Genomic DNA, 27,979 nt, shown 5'->3' on the forward strand with positions numbered 1-27,979 from the left:
AATTAGATCCATGTAGTCCACCTACTGCATTAGCTGTACACCAGACACTTCCACTGACTTCAGTGAGAACTTTGGATGTGCATCCTTTTAAAATTGCTTCACTAACATGATTGGATGAATTAGAACATGTCCTCTATCTAAGCTATGCTGGTGAACAGCTGAATTTATTCCCAACTAAGCCAGGATTGGGGGGGGAGGGAGTACTTCAGCACTTCTTGAGCAGTAACATGCACAAGCAATGTTAGCTCAGAAAAAAAGTTGTGTGGTAAAGAAGTGAAGTCATAGGTCAGTTTTTTTTTCAAGTATGATAGACCTGCCAGAGTTTCACCCTGTGAACTATTTGAGCATTTTTCATAGAATACCCCCATGGGGAGATGGGATACCTCTGTGTGTAGGAAAGGCATAGTGCCGAGGTCCCGGTTGTAGTTCAAGCTCTGCATCTGATTTGTGGTATGACTTTCTTGGTCAAGTCATTTAATATACCCCTATCTGGAAGAGCCCCAAGTTCAAGTCCTGGCTCTGCTACTGACCTGCTTAGTGACATTGGGTCAGTTTACCTCATACCTCTGTTTCTCTGCCTTGGTGCTCTAAATTGTAAGCTCTCTATGGCAGAAGGTGCCTCTTACTATGCTTTCATGTAGCACCTAGTACAGTGCTGCTCAGATCTTGCACAAATCCTGGAGGTGCTTTCATTGAATGAATGATAATGTTGCTGCCAAGTCTTTAACTCATCCAGTAACTACAGTATTCATTAAAAAATTAAAGCAAGGCAAGCCCACTATGCTCCAGGGTAGTATCTGCACAGCAATCAGTGTTTTGATTGACAAATACACAATTACATTTATTGTGCAGGTAATTAAACAGTAAATTAGTCAAACGGTTAACCTAACAGGAAAGCAGAGAGATTAGGATCAACTTAAACAGTGGAATATGAAATGATTTTTAGGAGCATTTACCTTTATAATCATGTTATGACATGTAGCAGGCCTAGCTGATCATTTCTACACAAGACATTTATAATGCACTTTAAAAATAATTGACAGCTTCTCTTTTGTCTGTGCTTCATTCCAGCTAATGGAAATTGATTTAAATAAAAAATAATTTACATGTTCTTATAAGATTCCATTGAATTTATAAGAGCTGGAGCACACCACATTAATTATTGCTGTGTCATTGCAGCAAGCTAGCGAGAAATTAGATATAAAACTGAGCAAAAACTATATATAATTACCATTAAAATGACTCAGGCATGAAAATTAATCAAATGGAGTTGGACAAACATTATTATTCTTGTCAACAATGGGAGACCAGTTCTTATTACTGACTTTTATTTTGATCCCCTTGTCCATTCCTGAATTAGGCTGTATATTCAGTACACATAAGCTAAGGAAATTCTTTTTTGTTACAGTATTCATTAGAGACTGTACAGAATTATCAAAAGCAAATGCTGCCTTTAATTGTGAGTCCAGCAGATTGCCTGGGTGCATAAGGGGGCGCAGAACTTGAAACCTCTTTTTAAAGATAGGAACCACTGTACAAAATCAAACCTCTGATCCAGCCAGTCCAACTCAAGCTGCTTGAGGGGAAGGAACCTTTGAGTATGCAGTTATGGGATCACCTCTCTTCAATAGTGAGAGATTGGGTCAAGCCCTAAAGCATGAGCTTATCTCTTCCCATAAATTATCTTATTATTTAATATGAAAAATATTAATATTCTTACTGTACATTTGAAATGTCTTATCCCTCTTTAAATACTGACAAGTTTTAGCTTCAGTGATATCATGTAGCTGTGAGTGCCACAGAGCAAAAACATCCCAACCTGCAAAGTAGGGCATTGAGCATTCCATGTTTTCACTGATCGTGTTTCTCATACTGATTATTTTCTTCACCGGGGGACTGCTCCATCAAAGAGCTGGAGATAGCACTGACCTCTCCAATCCCATACCACTCCTAATGAAATACAGGTCCAATAAGTTGCATTAGAATAAGTGGACTTGCATCCAAGGTGAATTTGTAGAAGAGATACTACAATGTGGACCCTCTGGAACATGTATTTTCAACAATGTACATAATAATGTTATGCCATACAGCTAAGCTGGTTTGTAGCTTTTGAGGGAATTTTGGTTTTGAATTGGAAGTTTTACGTCGTTTGTTCTGTGTCCACTGTGAGCAGGTAAGGAGTAGTGCTGGAAGGGACCTCCTGGGTCATCGAATCCTGTCACCTAAAATTGTAGGCAACTATGTCAGACAAAAACAATTAAAACAAAAACAATTAATTTGCCAAGTTCCCTCTTAAAACCAGTTAGGTTTCTTGCCCTGACTTATCCCATTATGAGGCTATTCCAAAAGATTTCTTTAACTGTGGTAGGAAACCTTTGATTCTCCAGCCAAAATTCTTTTATGCCCATTTGTTCTTGTGTCAACATTGCCCTTGCCTGCTGGTTACACCACTCGTGTATGTATAGAGTGCAGTCACCTCCCACCTCAGCCTTTGGTTCTTATCAGTTAAAAGTAACACACTTCTAGCCTTCCTTCATTACCTTATCTAGTTCATCAGCCATAAAAATTACTCCTCATAAGTCTACTTAGCTTTCCAGGAAGGTTGGGAAAGTTCATCTGCTGAACTGGAAGCTAATACCATGAAGAAGGATTTATCCACGTAGGTTCCTTTCAAGGCTTTTAATTCATGGAAGCAAAAAGAGGGAGTACGGTTTGGTGATTAAGAAACAGTCTGGACTCAACAGATCAAGGTTTAATTTCTGCCTCTGCCCAAGAATCCATCCCCATGTGGCCTTATCATCAAATCTCTCTGTACTAGGTTGATAACAATGCTACTTTCTCCTCTGTCTTTGTCTAGACTCTTGATTTTCTAAACTTTGTCTCACTATGGGCATTTATACACATGCTCTGGGAGGGGGGTGGGGATGGTTGAAACATTTTAATTACAGCATCATATGTATCAGCCTCCCCACTGAAAAATGGCAGTGGGGGTGCTTTAACTAAAGCTCATTGAAGTAACTTTAGTTAAAGTGCCCTCACCACCATTTTTCAGCATGGGGACACTGATACACATGATCCTGGAGTCTGCTGGAGTGTGGTAATTACCACGTTCCAGCAGACTTGATTAATCAAGTTTGCTCCAATGCGTTGTAAATACAGTGTGTTGGAAGAGTCTTGATATACGTATATAGGCATCTGAATATCTCCTAAAGACTTGTGGCCAGGTACAGGCACTGTGCCTCTTCAAAGGGAGGCTAGAGTCTTCAAAAGGAGTCTAGACTGCCACCTAGCTTGGGTCATTTGACCCCAGCATCCTTTCCTGACCATGGCAGGGGGTCAGACTAGATGATCCACTTAGGTCCCTTCCGACCCTACCAACTATGAAACTATGCTTTTACCCATGTAAGTGATTGGAAACAAGTCTATACCCATAATGGAAAAGAAGCTCGGCACACACAGGCTGATTTAAAAATTGTGGACCCCAGTCTAAGATTTTCCTTCCCCACCACACACACCAGAGGGTGAATGTGTGTTCTGTTCACTACCAACCTAAATTATGCTGCTTACAGAAAACTGCATAACTTAGATTGATTCCACCTCAGGCTTTTTGAATGTCTGTACCTAGCCTATGGGCATCTTTACGTATTCTGTGGGGTGGGGTGGGGGGCACTTTCATTAGAGTGGCTCTTGGGAGCTACTCTAATGAAAGCACCCAAGGTGTCTCATGTATTGAGCGTCCTGCACTTCAAAATAGTGGCAGGGACACTTTAACTAAAGCTTGTTGAATAAGCTTTAGTTAAAGGGCTGCCATTGTCATTTTGAAGTGCAGGGACACTGAATACACAAGATGCTGAGGCTGCTGGAGCAGGCGTCAGGCACACATGTAGGTGCCCTATATGTCTGGATCAGGGCTGGGCAAAATGTGCCCATGGGCCACATCAGACCCGCAGCAGATTCCATTTCCCAGCAGCCTCTGCCCACATTGATGTGGCCGGTTTCTGTGGAGACCCCAGAAGCAGTGGTGCCATGACAGTGCAGGGTCACAGTTTGAAATGGAGTCTGTCATGGGCTTGCTCTTCCATTTTGCCCACCCCTGGTCTAGGTTCACTTATGGTAGAGTTGGAGTTCAACCTGTCTTGCATAGGTCCACTTAGATCTATGCCCAATAGGTGGAAGAGCATCTGTTCCTATATGTCCACTTTAAGAAACAGAGTGGACAGTCTATGTGTCTTAATGAATTACTGATAATAAATCAGTCATAATTTTTTTCCAGGTAAACCAGTAATGATAGTAACTGAGTACATGGAGAATGGCTCTTTGGATACATTTTTGAAGGTAAGACTTAAAGTGCCTATATATTGTTCTTCCTGAGTAATTCTATAGAACACATGTAGTCATAAATGCCCAAAGGTCTCGTTCCAAGCTCACAGTAGAGACAGGAATAGCATAGTTGTCTTGTTTCCCTGTGTTTGTACAGCACTTAACTCAATTATGTTCTGGTCCTTGCCTGAGATTCCTAAGTAATACTGCAAAACAAATACTTAATAATGATAAATTGGGAAGTACTCTTTCATCTTTCAGCAAAGATTAGCTTTGGGTGGGAATCGTTTGCTTGCTCACAATGCTGTCTGAAATTTCAAAACAGTTCCTATTCATCATGATGAAACCAAGGCTTTCAACATTCTGTGTGAAGAACGAGATAGAGAGAGACAGACAGATAGACAGACTCCCCTCTTCCTCAAATAGCCAATAGCCAGGTAGTCAGAGCACTCACTAGAATAAGGGATACCCATTTCAGTCTCTGTAGTTCCTGATTCACCCCAGAAACTTAAATCTGGATTTCCCATGTCTCAAGGGTATGTCTTGACCACAGGTCTGTAGTCTCTCTCTCTTGAGTATGCCTCTGCTGTAACGCAGTGAATATTAAATTGTTTATACAATTTGAAACACTTCCAGTGGGGGCTACTGAGACAGACTGATTGCATAGGCTAGTGGTTAGAGCAGTTTGTCAGGTATAAGAGACTCACAGGGAAATATCTGCTCTGAATCAGGAACAGTAGACACTTGAGTGTAGGCTCCCATGTCCTGAATAAGCTGCTTGGCCAGTGGGCTGATGGCTATCAAGGGGAAGGTCACACTCATTTTGGCCATAAATTCTATCGTAGACTTTCCAGATAATAGTTTTATTGAAACTGGTATGTCTCCAGCAAAAAAAAAAAATGCCTGTTTTGACAAATCATTATTATTCAGCAAAACACTGTTTCTTTAGAAAATTCCCATCTACCACTAGTAAGGAGCCACACACTGGGAGTGTCTACATGTGCAGTTAATGCACCTTAAGGTTACTGTGCATTAAAATAAGGCTCAGTTAATGGCCCACAGGAACACATCTACACAGGAGCAGTTTTGTCCAGGGCTGCTTCTGCCCCTCTGTCCTGCTCTGCCCCCCTGCAGCAGCCAGGAGGAGCTTCAGGCTGTCACAGAGCTCAGGGGTCAGGATCGCCCCAGAGCTCAGGATCGCAGCCTGGCTCGGCAGTGCTGGTTTGGGGCAGTGCCGTGCAGCTGAGCAGCAGCAGTGCCCTGAACTCTCCCCTTGCATTGCTTCCTGCGAGAGACAGGGGAGTTCTCTGTCCCCAATCCTGGCACTGCTCAGGAGCCAGGAGCTGAGAAGCACCACAGTGAGGGAGCTCTCTGTCCCCGCAGTGCTGGGCCAGGGATAGAGAGTTTTCCCATCCCCTCAGCCCTGGTAGTGCCCATGCATCTCAAGCTCCAGTCAGCTCCTGCTCCCTGCCCATGCCTTGGGATAGCCAGGAGCTGAGCAGTGCTGGGACTGGGGACAGAGAGCGTCCCCACCCTCACCCCCAAAGCAAACAACATGAGGGGAGAGCTCAGGGTACTGCTACTGCTACTGCGTGGCCACGGGGAATCGCCCCAAAGCAGCTAACTACTGATCTGGACTGTGATCTCAAGCTGTGCATGGGAGCCACGGACAGTTCCCCCTGCCTCCTGTGGACCTCTGCTGTCTAGGATGTGTGTGAGCAAACTTCTCCCAGTCATCATCTACACGTGTGCTACTGCACAGTAGCTAATGTGCGGTTACTCTAGTACCTGTATTACTTGGTATTAGCAAACTGCACATTAGTCTAATTTACTGCACAGTAAGTCCCATGGACATGTAGACAGTGATGCATTACTGCACATTAGTGTAATGCACGGTAAAGCATCTTGTGTAGACGTACCCACTGAGAAACACAGGTTTATGCCTCCCTTTTGTCACAAAAATCTCCAAATGGGCCAAATTCAGTAAAAAATGATGGGTATTTTGATGGTACTTTTTCAACAAGCCATGATTAGGTCATTTGAACAAAACACTCATCAGCTTTCTGGATGCAATCTCTACACACTTGTTGTCTGTTGCCTTGGTTTTAAGGGTTAATCATCTGTAGAATTTTTACATACACAAATATGTATATACACTGTGAGCAATCCATTAGTTAGTCATCATCCCAAACATGTAACTCCCTGGCGCTGACTTAAAGTAGCTCTTTTTTCTTAGCTTTGTCTCTAGGGAGAACTATTCCAAAGAGGGAAGCCTTCAGAAGTCTCTTGGTCACAGTGCTGTGGCAATTAATTATTAATTGCTCTTTTCCTTCATGTGGTACTTGCTATTGAAATGTTATTTGTGCATCGTAATGTAACTCCAGGTGCTACAAACTTTGATTGATTGAAACTCTCCATTATCTTTGCAGAAGAATGACGCGCAATTCACAGTAATTCAACTAGTTGGAATGCTGAGGGGAATTGCATCTGGGATGAAATATCTGTCTGACATGGGCTATGTACACAGAGACCTTGCTGCCAGAAATATCCTAATCAACAGTAACTTAGTCTGCAAAGTATCTGACTTTGGACTGTCCCGAGTCCTAGAAGATGACCCTGAAGCAGCCTATACCACAAGGGTATGTTGTCAGGTTGCTGAAATGATAAACTAAGGAAAATTATGGAGATTGCAGGTGGGATTATCAGAAGCTGGGACTGGATTTTCAAGAGGGCTCAGCACCTACTTGCAGCCATTTAATTTATGTGCCCATACAACTAGTAAATTTAGGACCATTTGAGTGCCAACTTCTCTTGCATGTGTTGCTCAGTGTTATCAATGAAACAAAGCTGTCTGCCCATGACAGTGAGTTGGGAGCAAGTCAGTCTGATGCCTCCAATCTAGGCAGATTTCAGTTAAGCGATTATTTTTGGAACAGAAAATGTACCCATTTAGGGGAATAAATTGAGCTTGGCCTCAGTGCAAAAGCGAAAGTGTATTGCAGCTGAGATTAAAAAAAAAAAAAGCAGTAACATAGCAGTCTGGCCACTTATATCTGTATATTGGCACCTAGTTATAAATGGCTTGATGTTTAGGAGTTCTGAGTACCCAGCTGCTCCCACTGTCTGCAGAGAGTGCTGCTGAATTCTCCACTCATGAAGAAAAAAGGGTTACTTATTTAGGTATCTAAATGGAGACTTAGAAGCCTAAAATTAAGCTCCTTTTTAATGCAGTTTGACATTTAAAGAAAAGTGATATACAACCAACTGCATACCCAGTGAGTACATTTACACAAGATGCTTTACAGCATATTAGATTAATTTAATGCACAGAAAAGCATCACTATCTACATGTGCACATCAATTACTGTGCATAAAATTAGTCTAATGCACCATTTGCTAGTACCAATACATATGGGTAGTAGAAAAGTGGTGCATTACCTAATGCACCAAAGCACATGTGTAGAACCTGACCAGGAGCAAATTGCTCCCAGTCAGCTCAGGGAGCAGGGGGCCACTGCTGCCTGGCTAAGCCCTGATCTCAATGTGGTGGGAGTTATCCTGGCAACAGGGCAGTTCCCTCTCAGCCCTGATCTCTGCAGGGCACAAAGAGCTGTCCCAACTGTGGGGGCAGCTGCCTCCAAGCCAGCTGGAGATTGGGACCAGTCCTGATCTCCACATGGCTGGGAAGCAGCTGCCAGATCTAGGACAGCTCTTCCTGCCCTGCAAAGATTGGGACTGCCCCTGTGTCTCCCACCCGCCTACGGCTGGCACTTGGTGGAGCCTGGAGCTCCTTCTGACTGCTGCAGAGGAGCAGATCAGGACAAGAACAGCACTGAACTGAACTGCTCCTTTCAGGAGCAGATGCATGCCTGAGTGCAGTTTAATGCACCCGATTTTTCTGTGCAGAAAATTCAGGCGCATGAATTGCATGTGTAGGCGCACCCAGTGAGTTACTAAAAGGGAGTAATTAAACCCATTCAGTTTACTCCTTTCTTCCAAGGGAAGAATCTAAGTTGGTTTCTGTAATTAAAACATGGACAAGTCCTAGGTGCAGTAAACTCGTAGATCTCCAGTAAGACTGATGGCTAGGAGTTTTCCGTAGCCCACATTTGAGGGGCTGGGAGAAGAATAACTCATTAACACAGAAGCTGTTCCAAGCAGTCAGCTAACCCTGAGGGAACCAAGGCAGCCAATATCAAAAACAGGTCTGTCAGACCACCCAGAGGAATGCCTAAAAAAGTCACACAGACAGATTAGGGCCCCTAGAAGCTTTCCACAAAATGTGAACTATATTACAATAGACATGAAAATATTAAGATATACTATGAAAAAGTATATGACAAGCATTGTAAAAATGAAGACCTTTTCTAATAGTTACAGTGGATGGAACATCTCTCATTTAAGTTCATCCCTTATTTACAGACAAAAATAAAGCATTGTAATGGATGTAACATAAATTCACTCTTTCCTGAGCAGTTCTGTCTAGCAGCTTATTGTAACCCTATGACAGTGTTCCAGACACAGACACTTCAAATCCTATTCCTGAAAAGAGCTGTGTGGGCTCCGGTGTCTAACCACATTGCCACATTAGAACCCAGCTATTGTACATGTAGGGGGTTGGGGCCCAGAATTGAAGCTAGAGTAATAAGCTGCAATGTGCCAATTGACACTGACTGAGAATCTGGTTCCCGCTATCTAAAGGTTGGAAGTAATAATGTCCCAGTGAAGAATAATTTTAAAAATGAGGATTTTTTTTGGTACTATACTCCAATGTTCGGTGTTTGTTTTTTTAATTAAAAAGGATCACCTGAGATGCTATGCCCTTCCTCCTATTGATCTCACCCCTCTTGAGGGGTTAGGAGCATCAAAGGGGGGGTATATTTTTTGATATACTGGTAACTGAAGGGAAACATTTCTTTAAAGCCTATTTAAGAGATCTATTTAGTGATGGTAGGTTAAATTATGTATTTATATAGGATGGTTTGTATAGGGATGACCCTGGCTCCCCCAGGGGGTTAAACTATATGACCTATGGAGGTCCCTTCCAGCCCTACTTCTCTATGAGTCTATGATTCTGTGATTGTTTCTCCTAAAAAGGAACTATATTTTGACATAAAATTTAGAATCTAAAAACTGGAGAAAGAAAAAGGGGAAAAATGTAAATGTGCTAAATGTATCCAGAGTGGTGCTGGGTAGGCAAGAAATATTATGCCAAACCAAACTGAAAAAAAACAAACCCCATCACAAACAAGGATACTGCAAGGGAGAAAGATTTGGTGATGCTTTTGTAAATAGCCTGATCACTATGCATCTTTCATAGGCATCAGCCTCTAACTTCACAAGTGTCAGTGACTCATCCTCATGCACCTAGTTGCAGGACAGGATTGGGGCCCAATTCAAACCACCTTCCACTCACCCTGCAATTTGCATGAGGTTCAAATTAAATGAAAGTCACCCCCAGATTCGGAGACGTTTGTTCCTCCCCCATTTGCTTTCAGAGACTACGGGAAGTTTATTCCCCTACCAGCCAGTGCAGCATAATTGAGACATTGATCCTATACGTGTTCTAGCATTCAAACAGAATTTAAACAACAAACCTTCAGGACAGTCAATTAGCAGTCAGCCTACACATGCTTATGGGCCAGGAGAATGCGGAAAGGGGCCTCATGCTGTCAAACAGATTTACTTTAAAATTCTACATCTCTTTCCAGCACCTTTCAAGAGAGGAAACAAAACCCCTTGGCACTCTAAGAACCGCTGTTTCTTCCTCTCCCCCAACATCCCTTTCTGCTTTTTCATCCTAGGGAGGCAAGATCCCAATCCGATGGACTGCACCAGAAGCCATCGCCTTCCGCAAGTTCACCTCAGCCAGTGACGTCTGGAGCTATGGGATAGTGATGTGGGAAGTCATGTCTTATGGAGAGAGACCTTACTGGGAGATGACCAATCAAGATGTAAGCGCTTTGCAAAAGCCACTACCAGACAAGACTGTTTTCTCATCAGAAAGACAGAACTAGCATGAGGCTTTCAGTCTGAAAAGGACAGCTGCTGGAAAACCCCCAGTGATGTGATTTTGCTTTCCCTCTGAAATTCCTATTGTTCAATGCCCTTTTATGTAGCAGCTCAAAACAGATTTTGCACAAAGGGAAATATGTCTGTACAGAGTAGTCCAGCTCCCTTGGCAGACTGCTGCAGCTCTCCAAAGGCTGCTAGAACCAGAGCTCATCTGCATTACATTTTAGGACAAAGGTCTATCCAAGGGTATATACTGATGAATGATATAATTTCAGCTACACTGACAAACTCTTGCAGTCCAGTAAAGCTTAAGCTTAGGGAGACATCCCCTTCAGTAAGTGCTTGCCTCCTTGAGTGAAAAGGGAGCATTTTAGTAGAGCAATTTGGGCCTGCTGATCTAGGCTGTAATCCTGGCTTGGCTAACAACCTTAAGGAAATTGCTTCACCTCCCACCCTTTTTGACTGCCTTGAGATATATAAACAGTAAATGAGAGCAGTCTCTCACAATGCATGTGTCAAGTTCTTAGCACAATAGCATCTTGGTCCAGGGCCTAGGGCTTTAAATACGGCTACAATGCCATGGTCAGTAATGGAGCAGATACTTGATCTTGAAGAGAACTAAGCTGTGCTCAGAACCCTGCAGAATGAAGCCTTAAATTAATGTGCCATTAAAGTGGTGTGTTTTCATTGTTGTGGGATGCTGCTGTAGCTGTAGATGTAGCCTGGCAGTTTTATTCTGTCACTGCAGCACCACTTTTCTGTCACTGCAGTGCTAGAACATTGATAGACCATTATCTCCAGTGCTTCTATCCATGGCATATTGTAGGTTGCTCCTGGTTTGTCTGCTGTTGTGCTTTAATGTTTTTTAGGGATCTCTGGGTACATGGTTGCTTGTCTATGCTAGGACCTGGACTCTGTGGCTGAGGATTCCCTTCCCAGTTCTATGTTCCACCCAAGGCTGAGGCAATATTCTGTGTAGGAGCTACCCTGTCATCCTGCGATGAGATGTCTTCCAGTGACTTCAGGGCATGCTCCTGATAATGCCCTTTGGAAACTCTTTTCTGTCTAGTCCTTATTCTCCCTAGACTGTATGCAGTGCAGGAGCTAAGTTTCCAAGGAAGCTGTACAGCAGGTTCTGCAGTGCAGAGGAAGGTCTTATGTCCCTTGTGACATGGGATAGGGACAGTCTCACAGAGACCTGCTGGTATCCTTGTCACCGCCACCTCCCACCTGCTGCCTCCCTGTAGTGGTGACACCCTGCAGGGAATCTTTGGTTAGGGTGGGAAAAAGCTAAACTCCCTTTCTCAATGGTCACTACTTCTTTCTAACCCATCAGGGGGAGCATAAAATAAAATAAAAAACTAATAACCAGTCCTAGCTGTTTGACTTTAGTCATGATTTGACAAGGACAACTTCTTTTGAGACCTCACCCATATTTTATCTCTCATCTTTTAATGTGCCTGAATTTTCTTTGAAGAAAATTCAGGGGCATTAAACTGTGTCCTCACACACATGTGAATATGCACCTCTCAGGAGCAAATTTGCTCCCAGTGGGAGCAGTTCAATCTGGGGCTGCTCTTGTCCTGCTCTGTCCCACCTGCAGCAGCCAGGGGGAACTCCAGGCTCCACTGGGTACCAGTCCCACACAGGGGCTGGTCCCGATCTGCACGGGGTGGGGAAGAGCTGTCCCAGCAGCCAGGACTGCTGCATCCCAGCAACGTGGAGATCAGATCCAGACCTAATCTCCATATGACTGGGAGAGCTGTCCACTGCATCCCAGCCAGAACAGCTCTCCTGGCCATGTGGAGATCAGAACAGGTCCTGATCCCCATATGGTAGACAGCTGCAGCCGGCACAGCTTCCCCCAGCATTGGGGCTTAGCAAGGCAGCAGCAGGGCCCCAGTGAGCATGTAATCACCTGCCCCTAAGAGTATTATGTCACATTTCCCCTCCTTCCCATTCAGCTGTCCCAAAGAAGCCACCCACAATATCTCTCTATCACAGATAGAAAAGAATGCTGCTTGTCAGGCAAGCAGCCCTGTTGTTTTGTAGACTCAGAGCAACAATGCCCCATAATCCCTCCATCCCAGATGCTATCACATTCAAAGGGAGTTTAGTAACCATGAGGATACTGCATGCATCTACCCAGGAGATTATCACAATTTAATGTAGAAACTTTTTTCCATGCCCAGTGAAAAGGATGCAGCAGTTTGGGCCGTGGCTTTTCTCTTCTTCCATTGAATTTAGCGACTGTAACCATCTTTAATATAAATGCACTGGAATGACACAGATGTTGTTCTATAAAAGCCAGACTACAAACTATGATTCAGGCTGGTGAGAGCAAGATAACACTCCCCTGCCAGAGGAATCCCTCTTATTGACAGTAAGCACTAAAATAATTGGCATTTTTATATCTGTTAATAAAAAAAAAGAAAAACCAGAAAAATATTAATTTAACTATATCCCATTGTGCAGTGAGTGAACTTCACAAACACATCTTTAAAAAGCTGTGCATAGCTGTGGCTTTTTACAACATGTAGATTAAAGAATTAATAAGAGTTTTTTTCTGTTGAAATTAGCATTGGTTCCTGACCAGGTTTTGATTTGATTATCTCTGTGGCTGTACTGCATATACTTGGCAGTAGCTTGGATTATAGGAAGCAAGGAAATTTAACTCGGGTCTGGTACATGAAAATTCCTAGAGAGTTTTTCATCTCCCCTCCTCTGTATTCTCAACTCCCACCCCCATTGGCGAGAGTCATAAGTTGCTTCTATTGCTTGTGGACATTATGTGGTAAACCACTGTGCTCTGGTTGCACGAATTTCAGTCCCTCATCAAAGAGTTCCTTTCATTCTTATGTGCTGTGTGACCTATAATTACAGCCACTTAAAACACACTGTTTAGAAATAGTCTTTGGCTAGCAAAACTGTCCTTATTATTACATATCCAGATTACTTTCATCCATGTCAAGGTAGACCCAGGGTGGCAGTCATGATTACTCAGAAGATTATAAATCAAGTTTTTAAATCAAGACTAGATGGAGTTCTAAAAATATGCTCTGGCACAACCATGAGAGCATGGTTTGCTGGAGGAATTGGATGAAATTGTATGGCCTGCCTCATGCAAGTTACTGGACTAATGGTGGGTTTAAAATCTACGATACTGTGGAAATGTAAGGCCAAGTATATTGCTCTTGTAGGTATAAATCAGCCCAATATACCCTCCAGTAGCCCTAAGCCAACCAGCATAACCCCGTAAACAAAGGGCCCGGGAGGGAATAGGTCCGCAAACCTTCTGCTAGCCTACAATTTGACTCATCAGCTGTTCTAAAAACACATGCACTGGGTGAACAAAATTGTACAGTGCAGTAATTTGTTCCTTATGGTTGATGCCAGTGGTTTATGTTTTTGCCCTTATTCCCATTACGGCTGGATCCCCAAAACATTTGCAGATAAAAAAAAAGATGTTTCAGCATCATAGCATCTCAAAGTATTTTGATGCCATTTGCCAGAGTGGACAACATCCTGTAAATTGAATTAACCTTATTGATTGCAGTGTTATTGCCAGGAATATAAAGCATGTATAACTTCATTGCAGACGTAGTTCAGATAGTCAATGCTGATGCCAGCTTGTCTGCTAGACATCTTGATGCTGGAGGGATTGTCCCTCCACATTATAAATACGTATGAAAATACAGCATGTAAGATTCACATACTCCTTTGTTCCTGTTGCATAGTTTTTTTATACAATGGCTGCAAATCTGGGTTCACATTAAAACTGGAAACAATACTAAAACATTAGACAAAGCAGGTGATAAAGTACACCTTAGCTTATCATGCTATGAGCAAAACCATTGGTGCAGAACAAAGTCATGATTGAATTCTGGTCCAAACCAGGTAGAAGGTCATACATGTGCTCCAGCTGTCATTAACATTACTAAGAGTCTTCCCATTGACATCAGTAGTCTTTGGTTCAGGCGTCACGTTAGCACAAAAGAGCTGCATGACCTCAGCAGTAAGGCTGGATTTTCAGATATGCTCAATACCAGAAGCAGCTGTTCAGAGTAATATGATGCGCCATGTAATTTTCTTCACTACTAAATGTGTCCTTTCAAGTTTTTAAAGCCCCACACCACTCCTGGGCCAGTACTTTCCACTTCTGGGCTCAGACTTCAGGGTGAGATGTGGACTGGAATGATATGTGCTGGAAAGTTGGGTTTTCAGCCTGGAATTCCATTGTCTTCTGAATAACATTACCCCAAGGCAGGATGAAAGCAATCAAGACTAAAATTACAGCAATACTTTTGCTAACCACTGAATATATTTGAAAACAATGTGATTTCAAATTATATGTCACACTGTGCATAAAAATGAGAGGAATGCAAGGGACTCTTTGGAGAGCATACATTCAGAGCACGGTGGCTGGCCACAACATTCACCACCCAGGAGAGCAACCTCTAACCTCTGGTAGCGAACAGATTTAGGAGAAGAGACTGCAAAGAAAGGGGTATGAAGAATTTCTTGGTACATTCATGTATTGTGTGTGCCTAAAGCAGACCTGAGCTTTATTTTTTTTGTAAAAATGCAGGCATTTATTTAGGTGTCTAAAGGATAGTTGCCATGTCCAGAGTTTGTTTGAAGATCCATTCAATGAGTTTCAGTTAAAACAACCTGGACATGCTGAAAACAAATTATTTTGTCGTCAGAATGGATTTAATTATTTTTAGTTTACAACGAGAGAGAGAGAGAGATAATCAGTCATTGCATTTTTGTTGGGTGTCTTTTCTTTCTCAAGGACACAAGAATTCACATGTGTAGACTAGTTGCTTTAAATATAACTGGTACAAAATCATGGGAGGTGGGGGTTGTATTTGCATTTAAAATCAATGGCCAGGCCCTCCCTTGTTTTTAATTTACATGTAGCATTTTTGGAGACATTTTCAATTCCTGGCAGAAACGTGTACACAATAATAAATTACTAGACCCTCACATTATTGAATGATATATGAGATGGTTATGCTGCTTCAGCCTTGAATGTATCCATCATTTAGCATTCAAAGTCTCTTTTGAAATAAAGTTGGACTTTTATTGTTGTAAAACAAATGTATGATCCAGAACATGCCTTTTCATTAAAAAAAAGTTCTATTCCAAGGAAATGCTAGATGGCCCATATGCTACTGGTCTCAGAATCCAAGAATAAACACTGGTGGTAATATCCTCAACTGGTGTAATTAAAGGTAGCCCTGTTAACCTTAAGGAAGCTATGACAACACACTCCAGTTGAGGATCAGGCAGATTGGGTGGAACAACTGAGTTAAACAATTGGCTTGATCCTCAACTGGAGTGTTTTCATAGCTCCCTTAAAGTTAACAGAAAAATATTTCAGTTCACAGTAACACCTGGGAATCTGACCTGTTGACATCAGTGTTACTGTGCTCTGAATTATTTTTCCGTTAACTAAAATTAATTTTAATTAATTAATACTATGAAAGGGATCAGGTTGTTTCTGATTTTACTTATAAGCAAAGGCTTGTGTACTGCCTTGGAAAGCAGCAATAATGGATGATTTGCCAGCTATGAAAGGTTGTGTTTAAAACCCTTTGCATTTCAGAGATGGGAAAAACACTCTGTTTTGTCTTCCCTAGGTGATTAAAGCAGTGGAGGAAGGCTATCGTTTGCCAAGCCCCATGGACTGCCCAGCAGCTCTTTACCAGCTAATGCTTGACTGCTGGCAGAAAGACCGGAACAGCAGGCCCAAATTTGATGAAATTGTCAGCATGTTGGATAAGCTCATCCGTAACCCTAGCAGCTTGAAGACATTGGTTAATGCATCAAACAGGTACCCATTCAGGTTGAAGCCATTTCTCAGTGAAAGACTTGTGTCCTAATATCCTGGCATTGAAGTGTCTTTTAGTATTTGGTCAGTAAAGACTCTCTACAGATCTACCAAGGCCTTTATTATCCCCAGAATAGTCTTCCCAGCCAACTCTTTCTCTTTAAATTGTCAGAAATGTGGACAACTGAATCACTTTATAAATACTTCTATGCTATAGCAGGTAAAATTAGCATAACCTACGTTTGAAGCACTTGATTTGGCCTGTTTAGTCCCAGCTCCATAGTAGACTTAATTCTGCTATGTACTGGATTTAGGGGCCATGCCTACATAAGATGCTGATTGAGTTGTTACTGCGCAGTCATGTAGTACTTTTATACCCAAATAGTAAATGACTGCACAGTAACCGGCATCCTGGTGACACTGACTGTGCAGTAGCTTGTAGCTTGTTACTACTGCTGAGTAGTAATGAGCTACTGCACAGTAAGCGCCTTGTGTAGATGCAGCCAGGGAGAGCAGAATTTGGCCCATAATGTATATAATAAAAACTATTCCAGTTATCTCTCTGTTGACTTTATCCTGGTAATATTAAGAGAAGAGAAACCCTTGTGGGGAAATTCTTGAGACTAACCAAGCTAAATGTTTGCAGATGCATTCCTACCCATACATGTCCTCTTGCCATCTTTCTTAACTCCATTATCATTCACCTCCATTTGTACCATTTGTCAAAATTACAAACCCTTGTGGTTGCCTAAATATTCTACACAAATGATTTTTCTAAAACCACATTAACTGAAAAAAATAGTGTGCAATTTTAACGTGAAACATGATAAATCCAAGCCTACAATTAAAGCAGAGATTATAGAGAAAGAGGACTATAAATATTTATTTTTAAATTCCTGCTGGCTAGTAATCTAAACAATAAAAATTCCATGGTACCAGAAGCCTGAAAAGAATAACTCCCTTTTTTATTATTACGCATGTTCAGTGTTTTTCATCTGCAGCATTAAATTATTCAGTTTTAATCCTATTGCCCTCTACACAAACTCAGGAGGACAGATTCTCAACCAGTGTAAGTCAAAGTGGCTCCATTGACTTCAGTGGAGCTATACTGACTAATGGCAGCTGAAGATCAGCCCTGCTTCTGTAATTATTGTCCACTTGGTCATAGGGAGGAAATTACACACATATTTGTACTGGCAGTGCTGTAGCAAATGTCTAGGAATAAGCAACAATTGTTAGGAAAGGTTAGGTTGGCACTGTGGGCCAACATTTGTTTACCAGAGTAAATGTCATTTTTTAAATACAAAGTAGGCACACGTCTTCAGGCTACTTTCCATGCATCATTAATCCTCTGAAGAAGCAATTGAAGAATGAATCTTATTAGCAATTAGTTGTAATGTCATTCCTAGCAAATCTGCATAAAAAGGTTTATGGTAGCATAAAATATGAGACACTTCTCTTTTATTTTCAGTTTGGAATAGTCATTTTCAGGGCATGTTGTGCAGCAGTTCATACATTGTTATACCAAATTGCACCAGAGAAGATTAAAACAGGCAGTAAACCATTTCATATAGTCACTAAGCACCTTATTGATCTTTTAATGCATTTATAGTTCCAAGTCATTCCAAATGTCTCCATTTCAAAACCACTATTAGTGTTTCAATTGTGAACAGTGCACCTGAACAGTCGATTTTTTGTGGTCATGTTTATTTTATCCATATCATTCTTTATCCATAATAAAAAGTTACTAAATCAACCCAAAATTGAACAAAATGCCTCACTAAAGAATCTTTTACATGTACAATCCTTTATTAAAAATTCTCATTAATGCAGATAAGGGAGGAAATAATGCATAACATTACAATGTACGCATATCAATAAATGCATTATGGTTTTCACGTTGAAAATCCACCTCTTTGTTATGGTAAGATAGTTTGAATCCCCTCTGCATATAAAATTTTATGTGAAAACATGTTGCTTTTGATACTGGTAGTATTTACATTTTATTAGATCCTTCAGCAAGGTCATTAAATAAACAAAGAGGTACTAATGTGATCATAAAATATACAAAGATTTCTCAAGTGCTGAAATAATATCTCAGATATCTTACCTGTTTGATACATTTAAATTTAATTCCCATATTCAAAGCTTCACTCTGCAAAAAATTACATGTGTGCATCAGATTCCTCATACAAGTGTTTTTCTTAGTCAGTGGATAAAGCACTTAGATACACTGGGTTTGGGATTCACATGTCCCATTCTCACGTCGTACCTGGAATAAATTGTTTCACCACCCTCTGCCTCATTTTTCCCATCTGCATAGTGGTGATATTGATACTTAACTTGTTTGCAAAGTCCCTTGAGATCTATTGCCAGAAGAGATGCAGTATGTAAGCATGTAAGGTGTTTAAGGTATGGTGCTGCCCAGGAACCAAGTAACAACAGAATCCCATATTGCTGGACATGGTGCAAGTAGTTTCGGATTTGACTGGCACTTCTTTTGTGACTAAAGTTATATGGATATATTGGTCAAGATTAGACTGTAGGTAGCCTCCTGAGTCGAGAGCTTGATTTTAGAAATTGCTAAAATCAGTGGGAGACAAGTAGTTTTGAAAATCTAGCAGATATTTTCAGAAACAGTCCCTCCAATTTTGACCACTGACTGGCAATGATAATCAGTGATGGGAAATACAATATGCATTTATCTCCACTCTCCTGACTTGTTTAGGAAGAGAATTCAGCTGCCATACTCTCTGCCCTTTGATTTACCATAGCTGTAAGTTATAATGAAAAAGAAAAATAGAGGTGGAGAAGATAGAACTTCAGAACAGATGTCTAGGAAAACACAATAGACGCTTCTTCTTTAATATTAAAAATGGTGGATGAATAAGTTATATTAAGCACTTTGAAATATTAAACCTTGTTGTTGTTTTTTATTTTATTTTAGAGTGTCAAATTTATTAGTAGAACATAGCCCGGTGGGAAGCAGTGCCTACAGATCTGTAGGTGAATGGCTGGAAGCCATCAAAATGGGACGGTATACAGAGATTTTCATGGAAAATGGATACAGTTCAATGGATGCTGTGGCTCAGGTGACTTTAGAGTGAGTAGTTTCTTGATAATTTTCACTTAATTTGTTGGAGCAGGGCAAGAATACAAATAGGTGTAAATGAAATAGAGAGGTAGGCTTCAGAAGAGGACAAAGAAGGGAAGCAGTTCACTTTCGTATGTAGCCATTAGTTTTCACAGAAGCTTCATCTTTTATTACCTGTATTGATAACAAATGCAGGAGAGAGTTGAACTTAAAGTCATTGTGTTTGTTAAAATAACTGGGCTCCTTTACCAAATAAAATTACACTTGATTTTGCTTAACAGACGGACCATATTCTGGCAGTTGGATTGCTTGGGGAATTTTTTTAATAAAAAAAAAAAAGTAAGCACAGTTATATACCATTCCAAATGAATGGAAACTGGAATCTCTTCTCACTTACATTACTCTTATACGGGTGTCACTGGCTTTTGAGGGAGCTACGCCTAACCCCAGGTGATTTGTGGACAGGCCCAGTATGTGATATAAGCGGGATGTGATTTTTACCTGCAAAAGATGAAAAACAGACATTTGCACAATTGATGTGGCTGACCTCATAACAGTGACAACAGAACATCAGTGAAGCCCATGTCATAACCCCCAAGGCCTAGATTCTCAGTTCCAAATTCCAGCACTGTAAAGGAGTCCTCAGAAGGGCACAAATTGCATTAGCCCCAACAGGACATTTTCAGAAATGGCAGTCAAACCTAAAGGTTCCCTGCAAATATCCAGCTAAAAATGAAACATTTTTTAAAGAAAGTGGGTCTGTTTGATCATTAATTGTCGTTCTGGATTCTGTGTGATGTTGAAAGGAAGACATGGGTCTGATACTGGCCCAGTTGCAAGCCCCTCTCCCACAAGAGGGGTTTGTGTAAGCTATGCAACTCAAAAGAGCTTGCCCTTCACTTGCAGGATTGGGTCCTGGGTACATAGTGTGTGGGCCAGTGGTGCCCTATATCTTTATGTTTGCATGCCTCTGAAATCAGGCTGATCTGACTGTATTGAATACAATACATAGCATTGAATTGATTCAGTAAATGCCTTGGGGTAGTTGGTTTATTATGTGCCTTTTTTTTTCTTTAATTTCCTGTACCACTTGTGTAATAATTATGCCTATATTTTTTTTTTCCTATTATTTTTGCAAGCTGACCATAGAGACTGTGTTTCCAGCTTGGTTATGATAGGTTATCACAAATGTTGAATTAGAATGAAAAGGAAAATGACCCAGTCCTTTATGTTGTCTTAGTTCTGATCAACACACACATGCACGCATGCACCCCCTCCAGCTGGCCAATATGCATATCGAATCAACTGAAAATAATAAGAAATCCTATACTCACAGAACCTTAATGATTTCTCCTGTTCTGCACAACAAGATCAACATTGCTGTAGGAACTCACTATTATTAAATGGAATTCACTCTCCCAAGTAGGAATTCCTCTGAAACATAGAAAAAATGTCCAGTAGGAGTGGAAATGTTGCAGTGTCTCTTCTCTCACTACAGTTTTGCAATGCTCACGATCCTAATATCCCTTACTTACTGTGATTTCAGGACAGGGGCCGGACCCTATAAATAATTAAGCACATGCGTAACTGCACACTTTGAAGAGTCATCATGTTTTATGTCATTATATATTTGTGTTTGTAGTACCTAGGAACCCCAGTCAAAAATAAGGTTCTCGTTTTGTTGGGTGCTTTATAGAAATGGAGCAGAGAAGACACTTCCTGCCCAAAAGAATTTGCAATCCACAGAGCAGACAGGAATAGCCAAGAGAGCAAACCCAGAGAGCACAGAGGTGAGATGAGGCAACAACTTGGATAGATCTGAGCAGAAAAGCTAAAGTTGTTGGGTCTGCTCGCAACACTCAGAGTTAAGCATTTACATCAGTCATTTGGGTTTGGAGAGCTTGCCTTTTGCACAGTCCTGAGGCCCTCCACTTCCACAGTGAGAGCAGAGGCAAAACTCTTCTTTGACAAAAAAAATGGAGATCCAGCAATAGCAGTGTTCCACTGATTTGTCCTGGTTTAGCCAAATTATCAGTGTTGGGTGAAAAATTTGGAAAAGTCTGACTGTTCCATATTGAAAAAACTGTTCACGTTTCAAAATTTGCTTCAGTTTTATTAAATTATAATGTTAAAAGTAACACGGTTGCTCACCTCTGGAATTAAATGTTTTATTCAATTAAAAAGAAAAAAAACTGAGTTGTTGATGTTAGATTACCATTTTATTTTATTATTTTTTGGAATTGCAAACAATTTCAGCAATCATCCCCTCCCTTCCTTCCTCACTTCCTCTCCAGCATTTCCCAGCTCACCATGCTCTGGTTATTAGGTTCTTCCATACTTCCTCCAAGTCATGTCAGGTTAGACAAACACTTTTCTAAAATGGTTTAGACAGGAATGCTCCTGCCTTGAGCAGGGGTTAGACTAGATGACCGCCCAAGTGTCCTTCCAGCCCTACTTTCCTACATGCATATTCTGTGTCATATGCAATGTATATAAGCCTCTTTACACAGTATTTCATAGGCATTTTCACCTAATCAGGGCCTAATTTGTTAGAAAAACATCATCATTTCTAAATTATTAAGTGGATTATACCTCCTCTAAAATATACTGAAATAAAAGAATATGTGTCCTATCCATGCCAAATTATTTGCTATTATTTTTTCCTTAAGCTCTCTCGATGTCTATCTCTCATTCATCCGTTCTGTGCTGTCCTCTCATGTCTTTTTTCTTCTCCCCACTTGCATATATGCTGTCAGCTTCTAAAGATGGGTTTCACACAACTAATGTCAATCCAAACAGGTTCTGGACCCCTTGCATTGATCAAAATATATATTTTACTCAGGACATGTCAAGCAGAGATTTTTATTATTGTTGTTATTAAAATTATTCTCTGTTGTAGATTTTTCATACTGAAATATTCAGTCAGAAAAAAATGCTTTAAAAGAATCCCTTTGCACCATAAAAAGCCATTTCTCTTCAGAGAAAAGCAGGCTCTTTCAACCCATTCCCTCAATAGCCAGAGGAAAGCAGACACTTTCATCCTACTACCTTAGTAGCCATCCCACCTACTATACCCACTCTGCTCTCCCTGAACTTTCGGCTTTCCTGCCCCCTCTCATTTCTGCTTCTGGTTGCTGCTTCTTTGAATTGTTTCTTTCTTTATCCTTTATTTACTCTTCATTTTCCTCCTTTCCCTTTGTTTCTTTCTTTTCAGTTGTTGCTTCCTCACTCATCCTCCACTTGCATCTTCATCTGTCCTTCCTTCTGCTTTTTTTAGCTCTTTCTCATCTCCCTGTGCTAATACCTTCTTACTTCCCCAAGTATTCCCCTTCCCTTGTTCTGCTCCTCTATCCCTGCCTGTTCCACTTGCCTGCGGCTGCAAGTATAGAAGCTGTGTGAAATTAATAAAATCAATGGAGCTCTTTTGCTTCGGTAGATCTAGTAGGCATCTTGCTGTTTTCATTTACTGTTCTGCCAGTGCATGGAGGACAGCAGCAAGGGACAGAGGAGCAGAGGCTGGCAAAATATGCCAAGACATCAGACAAATGTATATCAACCCTTCCCAGCCCCCAGGTCAAAAGCATCCCATGGGATACTCAGAAACAATATTCCACTTCACTTCTGTCTTTTCTTTTCTTTTACTTTCTTCTCACTCATGAAACAGTTCCATGAAAACAAGGTGCTGCAGAAAAATATATTTGTATGCTAATATACATTTGACCCATGCCTGGAAAACTCTGCCAGAAAAGAACCAAGGAATATTTTTCAGCCCAAACATTTTTCAATGAACAATGCAGACTTGCTCATGCAGAAATGTTCTGTGCATTCTTCTTGCTTTTACTGAATTATTTATATTAAAGACAAGTAAACAAACATTTAAAAAAAAAAACCTTCTTTTTGGCATTTTCCAAAAGAAATATTTCATTTTTTTTTAAATTCAAGTTGACTTTCTGTTAGGAAAGTCCCTTCAGTTTTGTTTCAACAAAAAAAGTAATTAAAAGACCTTAATATAAGCTGGAACCTAAAATGAAGCATCTCATTCAACCAGAAATGATTTTATTATTATTATTCAGTTAAATTTATTTTTAAATATGTTATCTTGGATTAATTTTTAAATATTTTTCCCCTTGGGTTCTGCAGAATTGTGAGCTAACAAAAAGCTCAATTTATTCACATTTAGTCACATTATAGCTTCTAGATACTTTGACCTTATCTACACTGGAAACACCTTCCAAAAGGCAGGGAGTGCCTCTGAATTCTATTCTCTGGCAGCAGTATCCAAAGGTCCCGCTCTCTTAGCACCGCTAACCCGGGTGGCACAGTAGCAATGTGTTATCTCTGAACCAGTGCCTATGCCCTGGTTGACTTCTTGGCTGACCACACCTAGCTACCTCCAAAACCTTTCACATCCACAGAGCAGTGCAAAGAAGCTGGTACTCTATTGCTGCTTAATTTCTGTGAGCCAGTTCCTCAGCTGTTGCAAAGCACCAAAGTTCCATGGACTCCAATCTAATTACCCCAGTTTACTGCGACTGAGCATCTGACACCATAAGTTTATTATTGTAAGCAAATTAAATCCTGAGAATAAAGATTATCTTTAGACTTAGATGCTTCCACAGTTGAGGCTGGGTTCCTAAACAACTTCTACCATTTTACAGTCTAACACCATTGATGCCACCTGTTTTGGTTTAGTTTATTCAAACTTTGGTTTGCTCTCCACTCTGATAAGTTTTTGAGAAAATTGACAGGCCAATTTAAAATAAATTAATCAATGTCTGTGCTATATTTTATATACCTTGAAAATCACCAAAGGCCAGGTCTTTATTTAAGGTAAAGTGGCAAGCTTTCCTTGACTTCAGTACTCTAAAACAAAATGTTTCTTGTGATTAAAAGCTGATCCAGATCCTTATCTGGTATAATTGGCATGAGCTCCTGTGACTTTAACAAAGTTCTACAGATTTATAGCAGCTGAGGATCATAGTCACTGTTTCTGGAATAAGGGAAGAAATGCTGATCTAGCTACTGGCTAGTAATGCAGATATACTAACATTGTACAGGTTCTCTCAACTTACTTGGGAGAAACCCCTGGAATACACAAAGTTCTTTCATGGTTACAAGTGGGCTTTTTTGTTTTAGCTTTCATTTTGTGTTGGTTATTTTTGTTTTACTTTGTTTTGCTGCTTTTCTTTTGTTTTGTTTTGCTTTATTATTATAAAGGAGAACAACAAAATATTTTATAGAGTGCAAATAAGAATCAAGTTAAATATTCCATGTAATTTTCAATATAGGTAATTGTTCAATATATTCCAGAGCTGGGACTTGGGGGGATCTGGTGATGAGAAGAGCTGAACATTTTCTCCCCCTCACCCAATGGCATCAGTAAAACACTACAGTTTTTGAAGTCTTCTCCAAATACTATCTAAAATGGCATTCCCCAAAAAAACAACCTGTATGGGAGGCAGAGGTGGAAATTAAATGGGAAGTGGAATACTGGATAATTCTTTCCCAAAATGTAGAAAAATGAAAAAAAAAAGAAAAAATCTTTAATATGAAAAACTGTCCTACATTCCACTGAAAAGAATATTTAATCCCTGATAAAACATTAGAGCCAACATTTTCAGAAGTGACTATTAAATTCAGATGATGAATTTGGGACATCTAAAAAAGGCCTGATTTTGAGAAGGCAAGCACTGAGCACTTTCTGAAAATCAGGCCTCATTAAGGCATCTTAAGGTGTACCAGACACCTAACAATTGAGCCATCTGAAATCACTGGTTACTTCTGAAAATCATATTCCCCAGCTGGCTTCCCTTGAGCAGGGGGCTGGACCCAATGATCTTGTGATGTCCCTTCCAGCCCTAATGTCCATGAAATCTATGAAATCTATTCTTGTGTCCAGCCAGTCCAATCAAAATCCAAATGACCATTCATGCCAGGTTCAAACTGGAGATTACATGCATGTGTCATAGAAAAGACACCCTACTATGCAACAAATTTTGGAAAAATAAAAATAAAAGGGCTAATTAAAGTGAATATCTCCCCAAGTCCTGAGCTCTACATGATTTAGCAAAGACCTGAAAGTTAATGTGTTCAAACAAAGAGTGATTTCTACATTTAGCTCTAATTCTTGCCAAGGGACGAATCTCCTTGTGAAAAGTGGAGCCTCACCCTCCACCCCCTCTTTCCGACCGGATATCAGACTTGAAGGAAACTGTGCCACTGGACAAGGCCTGCTCTTTAAACTTTGGGACCATCTAGTGACTTTGAGTGGGCCTGGAGCTCTATCATTACACAGCAAGAATAACTTTACCAGGACAACCCTCAAGAATAGATAGATCATGACTTGACTTTCAATCTCACACTTGGCTGGACCTATTGCTAACAAAATGTGGACTCCATACCATACCTTTTGAAAGATCTGTACTCACTGAATCTCAGGACACCCTATTGTTTGTTATTAGTCGAATAGCGCTGAATATTTGTAATGATATGTGTTGTGTTACTCTGCATTGTAATTTTTCTTATAAAATAAAATAAATTATTTATTAAAAAAAAAGGCACCGAATGAAAAATACTCAAGAATTCACCTGCTCCTGCTGCTTTTCCTAAACCTAAAAGTTCGTATTTCTCAGTTTGTGACACTGCAATTATTTCTAGAGGAACCAATGCTGATGTCATAATGATATAAGAAGGGAATAACAAACAAGAGCAGATGAACTCTTAAAAAAACAAAACAAAGCAATGGTGTCCATATTGTACAAAAGCCCCCAGTATGTGGGTGTCTAACTCCCCTAGCATCCTTGGAAATCCCAGCCCCTCTCACTACATCTGAAGAATACTTTATGGCTTATGCCATCAGCAGTTCCACTGATTTGCAAGGGATCGCTTGCACTGAAAGGTGCTGTAGAACCTGAGTAACAGTGGTAGAGTCCGTCCCTACAGTGGGACGTGAATCAAGGGGAAATTGCATCCAGCTGCCTCAGTGGATGCTGAGTTCTTTTGAAAATTCAGTACCAGTGTGAACTGAGCTTGGAAATCTGGTCCTTGTTGTATAAAATGTAATTAGAACCATCACTAAATGAAATGCTCGCAGGGTATTTTTATACAGCTTTAAGGCTATGAATTCAACTAATTAAAAAGTGAGCTATCACAATTAAGGGCTAATTGTCCTCCACAAAGTTTGCAGCTGGGCTTTCAAGATTGGGGATGCTCTCAGAGTACCAGCTGTATTGCTATATGAAGGCTTCTTGGAATTAGCTAAGGACAAACCAGCAGTGTTACCTGTGATTTTCTTGGCTTGGCTTTGCTTAAGTCAGGTGCTTAGTACAGTATAAGGGTACAATTATGAATGGGTTTGTGTTCGTTTTCCACCCTGGATCAATGAAAGAAAATAAAAAATGAAAGGCCTCTTCATACTACAGAAATGACAAGTGTATTGACATTCTGGTTCAAGTGTAGTAAAGAATGGAGACTCAGTGGGATTGGGCACCTATACACATGACAGAGTTCTACTCTTATGCGTGCTAATTAGCATGTGTCAGAGCAGACTCGCTTAATGGAGTCTGCTGGTGCATACTCATTAGTACACTCCAGCAGCCTCCACATCACATGTACTCAGTTTCCCTGTATTTCAAAATTGTGGCAGGGGTGCTTTAACTACAACTTGTCGAATGAGCCCTGTTAAAGTGCCCTGCTGTCATTTTGAGGCATGGGACACTGAATACATGTGATGCTGTGGGTGCTTTAAACAGAGTGGCTCTCAGAGCTGTTCTAATTAAAGCCCCCTTCTTTCCACCCCGGAGCATGGGTATAGATGCCCAGTGCTTTTACACATGCTGATGTCCATCAATCTCCATGACTCCATGCATCTCTAGTCCTGCTGTGCACACAGGCTGAATGATAAGATCTTCTAATGACCAGACATCTTAATAAGACTGTTGCACACAACTTTGCCTGATTCATGTGCCCAGTTTTGGTGCCCATATAATTAAGTTGCTGCCTTTAAAAGATTTGGGGTGAGACTTTAAAAAATGTGTAAGTCATTTTCAAAAGTGACTTAGGTCCATAGGAACAGTTAGAGACCTAAACCATATCTGAGAATGAGTCTCAGGCCTTGTCTGCACTGCCTCCACATGAAGCTTGGGAGTGCCACCCGAAAGCAAGTCCCATCCCCTCACTCCTACTCAGTGGCCACGTCTACATGAGACGCTGACTGTGCAGTAGATCAAGACCACTGTACAGTAGTGTCACTGTATGCCTCCTGCCATGTAACGCTACTGTGCAGTAGTCTTGGGCTAGTACAGAGTCAGCATCACAAAAAAGCCGTTTAGCAACACTACTGCACTGTAACTCTGGTTACTGTGCAGTTATTTAGTATTTGTTTATACAAGTACTAAATGACTGCACAGTCATGTCTACACAGCATCTTATGCAGGCATGGCCAGTGTATACCAAAGCTCAGGAATGAGGCCGTGATTGTGTACCAAGAAGTACACCCAAAACTGAAAGCCTGAGAGTAATACTGGGACACTCACTTAGATTTCCTTCCAGTCAATCATAGCACCTCGCGCTGGGCACATCTACATATGCTTTAATGTACCGTTGTTACTGCACATTAAATTTAGTACCTCTAATATGAGATACAGTACTAACTAAAAGTGCAGTAACTGTCACTACTGCACAGTAGTGTCTTTTTATTAAACTTAATCCACAGT

General features: G+C 40.7%; 1 protein-coding gene and 1 long non-coding RNA gene across 8 annotated transcripts in view; one reads left to right on the forward strand and one right to left on the reverse strand.

Annotated features, from left to right (window-relative positions):
- EPHA5 (EPH receptor A5) overlaps window positions 1-27,979 on the forward strand; it is a 305,046-nt gene that overhangs the window by 272,398 nt on the left and 4,669 nt on the right. For 4 of the 7 annotated variants that reach the window (XM_019534207.1, XM_019534206.1, XM_019534211.1 and 1 more), the window contains 6 exons: window positions 4,274-4,335; window positions 6,750-6,959; window positions 10,125-10,274; window positions 15,981-16,174; window positions 19,119-19,274; window positions 25,384-25,839. In XM_019534207.1, the coding sequence (XP_019389752.1) occupies window positions 4,274-4,335; window positions 6,750-6,959; window positions 10,125-10,274; window positions 15,981-16,174; window positions 19,119-19,274; window positions 25,384-25,600 (989 nt within the window). In that variant the 3' untranslated portion in view covers window positions 25,601-25,839. Of the gene's footprint in view, window positions 1-4,273; window positions 4,336-6,749; window positions 6,960-10,124; window positions 10,275-15,980; window positions 16,175-19,118; window positions 19,275-25,383; window positions 25,840-27,979 lie in introns of those variants that run through there. The other 3 variants (XM_019534209.1, XM_019534210.1, XM_019534208.1) reach the window with 2 other exon arrangements.
- LOC109309445 lies at window positions 23,218-27,696 on the reverse strand. The gene is made up of 3 exons (XR_002100914.1): window positions 27,686-27,696; window positions 23,769-23,774; window positions 23,218-23,703 (listed from the first exon to the last, which is right to left on the reverse strand). It is a non-coding gene; the product is annotated as an uncharacterized LOC109309445 (long non-coding RNA).

The sequence above is a fragment of the Crocodylus porosus genome, unplaced genomic scaffold (assembly GCF_001723895.1).
Source record: "Crocodylus porosus isolate Cpor-Errol unplaced genomic scaffold, CroPor_comp1, whole genome shotgun sequence".
Taxonomy (NCBI): domain Eukaryota; kingdom Metazoa; phylum Chordata; order Crocodylia; family Crocodylidae; genus Crocodylus; species Crocodylus porosus.